This window comes from Apus apus, chromosome W, assembly GCF_020740795.1.
Source record: "Apus apus isolate bApuApu2 chromosome W, bApuApu2.pri.cur, whole genome shotgun sequence".
In the NCBI taxonomy this organism is placed as follows: domain Eukaryota; kingdom Metazoa; phylum Chordata; class Aves; order Apodiformes; family Apodidae; genus Apus; species Apus apus.
Window position 1 is genome coordinate 7,429,879 of NC_067311.1, and position 13,023 is coordinate 7,442,901.

The following is a 13,023-nucleotide window of genomic DNA, read 5'->3' on the forward strand; positions in this document are numbered from 1 at the left end:
CCTGGACTACTGTCACGGTTTGACTCAGAATCTGCAATAGAACGTGTCACAAAAATGCTCTTTATCCCCTCCCCCTTACACCCAGGTAGGGAAAGGAGAGAGAAAATATAAGGAGAGAGACTTCCCGGATTGAAAACTAAACTAGACAGCCAGGGATAGTGGCAGAGCAGACAGGAGCTGAGGGTAGAGTTATGAGGGTCAGGAATGCACGAGCCTAGGGATGAATGGTGATGGATAGATGGAGTCCTCCCTGGATGGACCGAAGAGAAGGGAAGAAGAAGCAGGAAGGAAGTTGACTTGCGTGATCCCTGACCTTACACCGAGGTTACATAGATATACGGAATGGAATATTTCTGGCCAATTTTGCTGTCTGTCTAGTTTGTTCCTCCTTAGGGGAGAGCTACAGATATGATTCTTCTGATCCTCTAGCATTTGAGCTGCAGATTCAACAAGTAGAGCAAAGTAACCTTGAAGTCTTGGCAGTAACATAAACATTCCAGCGTTATCAGTCCACTAGCTGGAAAGCTTGCTCTTAGTTAAAAGAGAGGTCTCTTAAGGAAAAAAAATAATCAGTAAAAGGAAAATTGGCTTCATCCTTGCTCAAACCAGGAAAACTACCCAGGTAACTGATGGCTAGGCCCACTGGGTATACACACAAACACAGCCCTGATATCCAGCTACACCTGAATTATAAATATAATTTCCTCTTTTATATAACAATTATAAATTAAATTACATAGAATTTACCATAGGTGGCAGTGGTTTGTTTAAATTGATTTTGCAATATGCATGCATCTCCTCTAAGAATTACATGGAAGGTATCACTTTTATTTTGTACTGGCTACACATGACTGATAATTTTTTGGGTGTCTGTCAACCTAGTCTTGACAGACTCAAAGGTGAAAAAACCTTCTACTATTTCTAGTATCCTGAGCACATGTTCCCATGTAAATAATACCAGAAAGAATATGAAGCTATATAATGACTGATGTTTGAATTAACAGTGAAGATTTCAAGGTTTAAACCCACATTTACATGAAAAAATGTGTTGTCCTAAAAAACCCTATTCTCATTTCATCCTTACCACATAGACCAAAAGAAAGCAATAAAAATCTCTGTCAAATTTTATTGGGTTATTGTTGCAAGGTTTTGATAGTGGAAGAGGTGAGCTGCAAGGGGAGCTTCTGTGAGCCGCCCCCATGTTGGACAGAGACAGTTCCACTCAACTCCAAGACAGACCTGCTGATGGCCAGAGCTGAACCAGTGATGCTGGGGACGCCTCTGTGATAACATATTTAAGAAAGGGTAAAAAACATTGTACAGCAGCAGCTGGGAGAGAAGAGTGAGAAAATGTGATATAAACAACCCTGCAGATACCAAGGTTAGTGAGAAGGAGGGGGAAGAGGTGCTCCAGGCAGTGTGGAGAAAAGATTGCCCTGCAGCCTGTGTTGAAGACCATGGTGACACAGGTAAGACACACAGAGGTCCACAGCAGAGCAGATATCCACCCTGCAGCCCATGGAGGCCTCCATGCCGCAGCAAGTGGAGAGCTCACACCAGAGCAGTTTTTCTGGCAGTGACGCGAGGAAATAACTCCATAGCCCTGAGAAGCTATAAAGCAGGAATTCTTTATTGCAGCGCTGGGTGCCGGCGGTGAGGGAAACAAGCAGTCCAGAATCAATGTGATTGATAAAGCAAGCTTCTATTTATTGAATACACAGTGTTACTTTTATACCCTTTTCCAAACCTACATGTAGTGAATTCATTGGATAGTAACCACACATAGTGAATTCATTGGATAGTAACTACTTGTAGTGATTTCACTGGACGGCAACTACTTGCAGTGATTTTACTGGATAGTAACACACATCTGAGTTCCAGGGTTCTTCCTTGTTTTCTATTATTCTACTTCTCTACCTTGTCCTTGAGTTAGTTTAAGCTAACAGAGATTGTTTATACTTGTGTTAGGCTAAAAAAAGAGATTGCTTGTACAGCTGCTATTTGTGCTACACTCTCAAGGCCTCTCGAGGAGATAGCAGGGGCCCATGGCCCTGCTGCTCAAGCCATTCTGCAACAGCAGGAATTCTTTATTGCAGCGCTGGGTGCTTGGGGGATCGCTCCTCCTAGCACACACACCAACAGATAAAAGTGATACATATTTATTCACTTAAAGCATACATATACATTGCTTTTCTAAAAGGGAGGCAGGATTATACAGATTAGTTCCCGTAATTCATTATAATATTTAAATCATTTCCCCAAAATCATTAACATAAAGCTACATCCATTCCCGCATGCGCAGTGCCTCTTGGAGGTCATGGGCAGGGGTCTCTTGGAGGAAGGCTTGTAGCCTTCTTCGCTGTGCTGGGTCATGTCCTTATTAGTGTAAGTTGGCTGATTTTGCAACCACAGACCCAATTGAATCTTGTTTCTGAGCTCTCAAGCGAGACACATCCTATTTCAACACAATGTCTCTAACAAACATTAACAGATTCTACTATTCAGCATCATATAGGTTTAGCAAATGTAACTCTTAAGTCTCTAATTCAGCAGGACCTGTGACCCCAGGGGGCACTCACACTGGAGCAGTTATTGAAGAACTGTAGCCTATGGGAAGGACCCACGTTGGAGCACGGAATGTGTGAGGAAGGAGTGGCAGAGACAAAATGTAATGAACTGATTGAAATCCCCACTCCCTTTCACCCTGCGCCTCTCAGGGTGGGGGGAGAAGGTAGAAGAGTCAGGAGGGAAGTTGAGCCTGTGAAGAAGGGAGGTGGGGGGAAGGTGCTTCTAGGTTTTGAAGTTTTTTTTCATGTCAAAGTTTAACGCTGGGCTAGCAATTAAATGAATGACAAATGCTCTCTATTAACCCCTCTCCCTTCTCAAAAACAGAAAGGAGAGAGAATAAGGGAGGGGCACATGCTTTGGAAACTAAACTGCACAACGTGAGGGAAAACAATAATGATGAAAAAGAAAATAATGAAATATATATAAATATATACAAAACCCACTACCGTACTTCCTCCCAATAACGCTCAGGTCAGTCACCACCGAGGCTGCAAGACAGGCCCTAGGAAAGTCCCAAATTGGACTCCTGGAGTCAGTAGCAGACAGGAACTGGATTCAGGAATGCACGGAATCAGGAACACATGGATCAGGATCAAAGGCAGACAAACGGAGTCCTCCCAGGACATCAGCCATGGATTAAGAGATCTTGACCCTCATGATCTCTCTGCGTTATACTGAGTCTGATGCGTATAGGATGGAATACTTAATTTGGTCAATTTGGGTCAGCTGTCCAGTCCACTCCTCCCTATGGGAGGGTCATAGATTCAACCCCTTTTCCTTCCTTTCATTTTCAGTGCACAAGAATTTTAGCAGAACCAAGCAGTGACCTTGGTTCTGCATACCATTCTCCAGCAGTAACTATAAATACATGAGTTACCAGTCCTAGAAGCAGACACTGACTGAGAAACATGCTGTTAATTTCAGAGAGTGCAGTTACTTAGAAAAGACTTAACTGAAAAGTAAAATTACTAAATAGGAAATTGGTTCTGTCCTGGCTCAAACTAGGGCATTTCATTATCCTACTCTATTTTTATTTGGCAATAAATTAAATTAATTTCCCCAACGTGAGTCTGTTTTGCCTATGATGGTAAGTAGTGAGCAATCTCCCTGTTCTCATCTTGACCTACAAGCTTCCCTGTCTTGCTAAGGAGAGGGAGTGAGAGAGCTGCTTGATGGGCACCTGATAGCCAGACAATGTTAACCCAACACAGAAATCTAGATTCACTTCAAAGCCTGCTTTTGAGCTGTCACCATTTGACTCAGGTTCAACAACAACACTCTTGATCCCTTCCCTCTCCCACCCAGGTAGGGAAGGAGAGAGAGAAAAAGAGGGAGACTTTACTGGATTGAAAACTGAACTAGACAGCTTTAATCAAACACTAATGATAAAAGAAAATACATACAATTATATACAAAGATGTTCAGGTAGTGTGCAAACCCCTATTGCCTCCCCCCACCACCAGCAACTCCCACAGCACTCTCCTTAGCTGTGAACAGTCCCGAAAAATCCCGGAGCTGCCCGAGAGAGTGCAGAGTTATGAGGGTCAGAAGAACTCAAGCCCAGGGGTCGATGGTGATGGATGGACGCAGTCCTCCTCGGACGCCAGCCATGGATGGAAGAGAAGGGGAGAAGAAGCAGGAAGGAAGTTGTCTTCTGTGATCTCTGACCTTCCTCTGAGCTTACGTAGATATATGGAATGGAATATCTCTGAGCAATTTTGCTGTCTGTCTAATTCAGCCTCCTATGGGGGGATCATAGATCTCCCCGTAGTGTCTGAGCCGGCAGAGTGAAGACGTGACCTTAGAGACCCAGCAGTTACAAAAACATTCCAGCTGTTATCAGTCCAAGCTAGAACACTCTGCTACTAGTTAAAAGAAAGCTTACTGAAGGAAAAAAATCAGTAAAAGGAAAATTGGCTTCATCCTGGCTCAAGCCAGGACATGAGCACAAATGCTAACAGTTTTAAATAAGCTGTGACAGCTGGATTAGTTTTTGCAGTTTGCAACTGGTATTGGTTTTTTAGGTTCAAGTCAAAAATCTATCTAGGTTTAATGACCATTTATTTCATTTATGTACTACTTTAGTCTGTAACAATTTAACAATCTCAGTGAAGTGAAATAATGTGTGAGGTGTGTTCAGACTAACAGGTAGACTCTACCAATTTTTTTTACTATTTCTTTCTTTCCCAAAAGACAGTTATGGGATTGCTTGAGGAGGGATTGCATAACCAAAAGACATGCTCTTAAGCATTCTTTCCATTTGAAATCTGAGGGTTTAAAATTTTTCTAAAAAAATAACTTTGAAGATCCTGTCCTTGAACAAAATAAGTTTATAGCAAAGTGAATGTACTCAACAATTAACTGAAGCTCACATATGATTCTTAACTTTCTACTTTAAAAGGAAGAAAAAAATATTGAAAGTAATTTTAATGTCTGATAAATTTTTGTTTAACTAAAGTAGTGATGGCAATAAACAATAACACATTACAAATAACTGTGTTGGGAGACCTGGCACTAGCAATAATGTCTGCCTTTGCCTGGTTTGTATTTTGTCAAGCATTCTTACAAGATCTTTGATCAGTCATCTTATAGTCCAAAGCAGTGTATGTGAAATTACAAAATAAAACTATCCACATTTCAAAACTTCAAAAGAATGAGATATTGTTAGGGAAAAGCTTTAAGTACATCTTCTGCAAGGAAACCATGTAACAATGCAGCTTTACAAATGAGACTTTTTTTTTCTCCTTTTTTTTTTAAGCGGCTTTGCTGAGTGGGAAAAGGGAGACTTTTTTCCCACAGCATACAGGCTCTGTACATGTATTAATTTGCACATTAGTCAAAAGCTGTACTCAGCTTCTAATTATTTTGGTTCAGTACAGCTTAGTCCTTACTTAAGTTTGTGCATATGTATTTTATTGCATATGTTTGTTTTGGATTGATGAACCAGTGCTAATTTTGTTATCTTTAAGCATTTAAAAAATAATCTGGGTGAAGTTATTGCTGGCACACTGAAAAATGTCTCTCTGCTGCTTATTGTCTTTAATATAAGAGCTAGCTGATAGAGATATTTAACAAGTAAATATCTCTACTGTGTAAAAATAATTTCTGGCTGGTACAGTTGTCTAAATTTATTTTTAGTGTTCATATGAATTGGATTTTCCTTTTAATTATTTTTTTCTTTCCCTCCCCCGCTTCTTTTGTAGGTAGCATTGGGGCTTCATTTCAATGCCAGTCAATCCATCAAGATCACATTTGCAGCAATGAAAGTGACAAGGTGAGACTTGCATAAATGTTCCATTTACAAGGTGCATTTTCTTTATTAATCACATTGATTTTGCTTTACTAATAGTGTTTGTTTTCCAGGCCCAGTAGCTAACTTTCAGTGTTACATTCTGACTTTTTAAGAAGTATATATACTTCATTCAAGAAAATCTTTTTGGCTGATTAAAGAGATATTTGTCTTGTAGCATATATTTTTATTCTTGTTTGCATTCCCTTGCTGTTCTAAATATTTGTGGTTTATCATACTGACATTCACAGGTAATAAAGAGTGGTAATTTTCTAGAATCACAAAATAGTTTGGGTTGGAAGGGACCTTTAAAGGTCATGTAGTTCAACCCCCCTGCAGTGAGCAGGGAATGTAATTGTTAATACATTAGGCACAGTAATGTGTCTTACTCCTATCACTTGCATTTTCTGAGATTTGAGCTATTTAACAATGCTGGGAGGTTATTTTGCAATGTCTTTCTTTTCTATATTTGGAGATGGCAACTCCAGGAACATGCTCATTACTGTAACTTTAAATATCATCCTATCCAACACCATCCAAGTGCTTCCTCAATCTTTTAGCAAGGGATCATGCTCCCACACTGAATTGCTTTCAGTCTGTAGAGATGTGCATTGAAATTGTTGTGTTCGGTGATATATCAGTAATCTATATATGTGCTATATATCAGTAATATATATCACTAATATATGTGTGGAATATAGAAGGGAAAATTTTTCAGGTTGAATTACTGTCAAGACTTGCTCTAATGTTTCTGTTCTTGTTTGTGTTTTTTCCTTAACAGTTCTTCTTAATAACACAAATTAACATTATTCCAATATGTAACTTGTGTTACGTTATTTTCAAGTTTGACACTGTATAATAAGCTTTCTTGCTGCCTTGAGAAGCCTGGGAAAGGGCATTTATTAGTCAAATTTAATTAATCTTTCTTGGAAGTTGGAATGCTAGCTGCCTGTCAGTGCTCTGATAACCACACAAATCCCTGTGTTTTGAATTGGTGGAATAACTTAAGATTCTGTTTATAGCATTTTTAGCTCATTCCAAAACAAAGTTTCTTTTCAGAATAACTCTGCATTTTTTTTCATAATTTGGAAGTATGTCCAGATTTGGAGCCTAGTTATCTTTCAAATATTGGACAAACATGCTAGTTACAACTTGGCAAAAAAATATTTAAAGTTTCCAGTTGATTTGGTGATGTCACATGAAGTTAAAAGCTGTTTGTGTGTGTAAAATGGGTATGTAGCTGAACGGATCAGTGTGACTCGGATGTGTGGTTGAGGAGGACCCTCCTGTTGAAGCCACGGGATTTCAGAGTACAGCCCCCTTGCTATCCAACAACCATTGTATACCAGGGTGCTGGGGGTGGCTGGACTGCAGTCTTACGTCCCAGGTCTTAATTAATGGTTTATGACTAAAGGATTACGTGTGTTTATGTGTATGACCACTTAACAATGTTTGTCTGCCCCACTGTCCTCAAGTTAGGCCTATCTTGAGAATGGATTTGCAAAGTGGCAAATACAAAGTAGTTAGATGTAAATGTAAGGTAATTTGTTAAGGCGACAGATATAACAAGTTCGAGATAGCTGTTGATAAATGCACTGACTACAATAGCGCTATTAATAGATGTCAATATTGCTAGCAACAATAATACAAAGTGTACAATACACAATACACCTGGGGATGCTTTCACTCCTACCCAAAAGGTGAAAGTCATGATCTCTTACCCAAGGAGGCGTCCCTGCTTGGGGGGGAAGAAGAGTGGATCAGGCCTGTCGACCTGTTCCAGGGGAGGTGCTCTTCTTGCCCCTAACAAAAGATTCAAAGACTAATTTAAAACTTATTGACAAGGTGGGACTTAGGTGATAACTAGTGTATTGATCGGTTCTTCACAGACTAATGAACTTTATTAATTAGGAGAAATGTAGGGAAGATGCCCAGTGTCCGCTTCATATGAAAATTCAAGTTTTGTTAATGCCCAGGGCTTGCATCACATGCAAATCACCAGATGAAGTCATACAGGCTTGGATCCTGGCCTTTATTGCATGACTTCTGACCACAAAGCCTTCACTTTGCAAGTCATGCACAGTCCACCCATATAGTCATTAGGCACCTGAGTTTGAGGATAAGCAGACAAGGACAGCAATGTATCCCTTCCAGCCAGTGAGCTGGGTCTGTCCTCCCAAACAGACATAAATTGGCCGACTTGTCAGGTCCAAGGCCGAATGCACCAATTAAGTACTGCTCCACCCTTCTCCAGTGCAGTGTGGATCAGTCCATGGCAAACGGTTGAGCTGTGTTTCCAACTCTGGGGCAGTTGTTCCAGATATATTGGTCTCCCCTCCAGGTGAAAGCAAACTGTGGCCCGCACTCTGCTGCTAGAGGAATAAAGAAAAAGGCATGAGCAATGTCAACAGTGGCATACCACCTGGCTGCTTTCGACTCCCGCTCGTACTGAAGTTCTAGCATGTCCAGCACAGCAGCACTGAGCGGTGGTGTCACCTCATTCAGACCACAATAGTCCACTGTCAGCCTCCACTTGCCATCAGGTTTTCGCGCTGGCCAGATAGGACTGTTGAAGGGTGAGTGAGTCCTGCTGATCACTCCTTGGGTCTCCAATTGCCAGATCAGCTTATGAATGGGAATCACAGAGTCTCTGTTGGTGCGATATTGTTGCCTATGCACTGTTGAAGTGGCAATTGGCACCTGCTGGACTTTGACCTTCAGCAACCCCACTAGAAAAGGGTCATCTGAAAGGCCAGGCAGAGTATGCAGCTGTTCAGTGTCCTCAGTCTCTACAGCTGCTATACCAAAGGCCTACCAGTACCCTCTAGGATCCCAGAAATATCCTTTTTTGAGGTAGTCTATGCCAAGGATGCACAGAGCATCTGTGCCAGTCACTACAGGGTGCATTTGCCACTCCTTTCCAGTGAGGCTCACATCGGCCTCCACAACAGTCACTTGTTGAGATCCTCCCGTCACTCTAGCAATAGTGATGGATTCTGTCCCTTTATGATTCGATGGCATTAGGGTGCACTGTGCACCAGTGTCCACCAAGGCTTTATACCTTTGTGTTTTTAATGTGCCAGGCCACTGAATCCACACAGTCCAGTGAACTCTGTTGTCCCTCTCCTCTCCCTGGCTGGAGGCAGGGTACCTCTAATGTTGAGCATTTGAGGTTGAAACACCATCCCGGGTGGAGACTAGTGCAGCCTTCATCTGGGAAGAACCATCTCCTGCCTTTGTTCTGTTTAGTAGCTCTTGCACGCATATCTAGATAATATCAGCAGGTTTCTTGTCCTAGATTCTCATGTCCTCCTTAAAATAACTACGCAAGAGAGACCACAGGTGGCATCGCAGTGGGTCCTGTCTCTCTCGCTGCTGTCTCATGGCAGGACATCTCCTCTTAATATCTGCAACACATGACCAATTGTCTCTAGGGAGATTCTGGGGTTTACCTCCCCATCTGTTTGGCATCTTATTCTTTCTGTCAAACATTTGTTCAATGGCTGAGGTGTGGAACTGATAGGAATGAGAGATGATGTCTCCATACTGTTGTGCTCTGAAAGCCACTTCACACACAGCTGGTCTTGCATCATCATCAAAGCATCCCATGAAGGAGAGTATATGGGCATGGGCTGCTGGTACAGCCTGCTCAAACCTCCAGAACATTTGTGTGTCACACAGAACATCATCAGGATTTGTAAGTTGTTCTGGTTTGGTTTGGTGGGTTTTTTGGTAGCGGGGGAAGGGCCACAAGAGTTGCTCCAGTAAGAAGCTGAGAGCCTCCTCCTGCTTCCAAAACGCAGCCAAAGAGCCATTAGAGGGACAATAGATGCGCCTCAGCGATTAACACACGAAAGAACAGCTGTAACACCTGAACAGAGGCACTTGAGAGAGGGGAGCTGGGCTGGAGGATAAGAGCGGTGCTGGTGAGGGAGGGTGGTGCTGGTGGTTGGTGAGGAAGAAGGAGAATGTGCCCTGTAACCCATGGCGAGATGGCAGCCTGTACCCCTGCACTCATGGAGGACCGTGGTGGAACATTCCCTGAAGGCGCTAGGAGAGGGGAACTCGGCCACTGGACTTGCATTTTGTGACCAGAGGATTTGCTGCCTGTGGACTCTGATTGCGCAGCTGTGGAAGACCCCAGCGCGAGGGGGGCTTGCTACTGAAGCAGCTCGTGACTCTGCAGGAAGCCCACACTGGAGTGGCTTGCTCCGGACCTCGTGGGATGGACTCATGAAGGAGAGGTTCGTGGAGGACTCTCTCCCATGGAAGGGACTCCATGGGGAATCAGGGAAGGACTGTAAAGTATTCTTCTTCCTGAGGAAGATGGTGCGGCAAGAACCACCAACCCGTGAACTGACTCGAAACCCCATCCCCTGTCCCCCTGTGCCGCTGGGGGAGAAATTGGGAACAAAGTAATTTGGGCCTTGGAAGAAGGGAGGGGTGGGGTAACATGTGAAAGCACTGCTCTTTGTGTTGTCTGTGTCCTGTGTGTGTTTGATTAGTGTGAAATTAAATTATTTTTTTTTCCCCGAGTCTGTTTTTCCTGGGACCTTAATTGGTTAAGAACCCTCCTTGAGCTTTGTCTCAAACCATGAGCTTTGTCCTCCTCATCCCAGAGTGTGTGTATGTGGGGGTTGGGGGGAGCTGAGTGAGTGGCCACAGGGCCAGTTTTTTGTTGTCATGTTGGGCCCAAACCATGACATAAGTCCATCTTTATCATAGATCACCTCTATTTCTCTCAAATAAGTGATGGCTTTCTCAAGAGTGGGTTTTCTGCTTTGGCGCCATTTGATGTCACCCTTGTGGGAGTATCTCTCCCTTACAGCTGAAATAAATCGGTCCCATAGGGTGGTAGTTCCCATCTTACTACCAAGTGCCATATCAATACCAGCATCTCTGGCCAGGGATCCCAACTGCTTGGCTTCTCTCTCATCCACGTTATGGGTTTCAGCCCCACTATCAAAGCATTGGAGTAACCAAGGAAGAAGTCCCTCACCACCAATGTGGGTGACATCCTTTCTCATGAGGTGCGTTTCCTTCATAGAGTAAGGCTGGACAAGGTCATCATCGTCATCTGATTGAGGAGGGCCTGCTGTTCTATCTGCTTAAGAAGGGCCTGATTTTTAATCTGTTTTAGAGGTATCTGCTCCATCACCTGATTTAGAATCATCTGCTTCCTCAATTTTGGTCTCTATCATTCCTTAAAGAAACTCTGGATGTCTCAGATGGGAGTGGGTAAAAAGGGAGGAGCGTTTCACCTTTTCTTTGCTTCTGGTCACAGGATTAACTAGTTTGATTCAAATGGGAGTGGACCTCATATTTGCAGAAGCAGCTGTTCTTGTAGCAGTACCAGTGGTGGTAAGCAGCAGCAGTGGTGCTGGCAGCATCACAGATGGCAGCAGCAACAGTGGCAGCAGCATTGCCTGTGGGGGATCGGCAGTGAGTAGAACACCTCACCCTATGCATCCGCAATATATTATAAATGTTCAGCAGAAGCATCCCTACTGCAACAATGCTATTCAGATCAAGAGCTGGGAGATTCAGCTCGAGAAAAAATGGAGAGGTAAAATTGAACCTGCTACTGCCATTATCAATATAGATTGTTCCGTTCAGTTTTGGATCTGTACTGTAACTGTACACATACAGTGCCCACATTAAGATCAGTATCATAAACCCTAAGATCACTAGGCTGGTAATTATAGGGTTGATTATGGCTACAGTTCTATCAATAAACCATAAAACAATCACAAGAGCAGCTACAAAGAGCAGAATGCTCTCAGCTGCACACCACATGTACCATTGCATGTTGGGAAAAAGGTCCAGCAGAAATGTTACAGAAAGTGTCTGTTCAGTTTTCAATCGGTCAGGAAATTCAGCAGAAGTGTTGCCCATTGCTATCTGAGGGATTCCTCCCATCAGAGATGGAATTTTACAAACTCCCAATTAGTGAGAATTTGTAATTTAGGCTTAAAATCGAGCCCCACATTAGGTGCCAATAAATTTCTGTCACCGTTTGACTCACATTTGACAACAATGCTCTCGATCCCCTCCCTCTCCCTCCCAGGCAGGGAAGGAGACAATAAGGGAGAGACTCTCTGAATTGAAAACTAAACAACACAGCTTTAATTAAATACTAAGGACAAAAGAAAATATGTACAATTATATACAGATGTGTTCAGGAAACGTGCAAAACCCCTATTGCCTCCTCCCACACCCAACAACTCCCACAGCACTCTCCTTAGCTGTGAAAAGTCCTGAAAAATCCCAGACTGTTGCTGGAGAGAGTGCAGAGTTCTGAGGGTCAGGAGAGCTTGAGCCTAGAGATCGATGGTGATGGATGGACGGAGTCCTCTCAGGATGCCAGCCATGGACAGAAGAGAAGGGGAGAAGAGGCAGGAAGGAAGTTGTCTTCTGTGATCTCTGACCTTCCTCTGAGCTTACATAGATATATGGAATGGAATATCTCTGAGCAATTTTGCTGTCTGTCTAATTCAGCGTCCTATGGGGGGGTCAGAAATCTCATGATAGCATCTGAGCCGGCAGGGCAAAGATGTGACCTTGAAGTCCCGGATATAGCATAAACATTTCAGCATTTCTTATCAGTCCAAGCTGGAACACTTACTGAAGGAAAAAAAACAAAACAGTAAAAGGAAACTTGGCTTAATCCTGGCTCAAAGCAGGACAAATAGAAAGAACCTGCTTAACCTCACAGAATCAAAAAGTAACATTTTGCAACTTATCCCTTAAAAAGATGTAGTATTGCATATATATAAACACAATATAGTTTTCATTGTACATGGGGTTTTAAATTGATTATAAACAAGTTTTAATTTCTGTTCTGGAGGTGAAAACTTTCAAGTATGACTTTTTTTTATACCTTTAATTTGATTTTTTTTTTCTTTGAAGTATAACATGCCATCTATATCAATGTTTTTTAAATTAATAAGGTGAGGCTGAAATTGTTATTCTTAAAGGAATGACAAATATGGAGAAAATTATTCTTGAAGTACTGCATTTAGGGAGAAGTATTTTATAAAATGAAAATACTATTGCTTAAAATATTGCTTTGCCTTAAACTCCACAGAATCACAGAATCACCAAGGCTGGAAAAGACCTTTAAGATCATCAAGTCCAGCCTATGACCTAACACCACCATATTGGCT

At 42.4% G+C, this 13,023-nt stretch overlaps 1 protein-coding gene across 1 annotated transcript in view; it reads left to right on the plus strand.

Moving 5' to 3' along the window:
• The window catches only part of LOC127395151 (E3 ubiquitin-protein ligase RNF38-like), a 237,959-nt gene that overhangs the window by 62,026 nt on the left and 162,910 nt on the right, over nt 1-13,023 (plus strand). Inside the window, exon 2 of the mRNA XM_051641619.1 lies at nt 5,772-5,842. Coding sequence (XP_051497579.1) covers nt 5,772-5,842 — 71 coding nt within the window. The remainder of the gene's footprint in view (nt 1-5,771; nt 5,843-13,023) is intronic.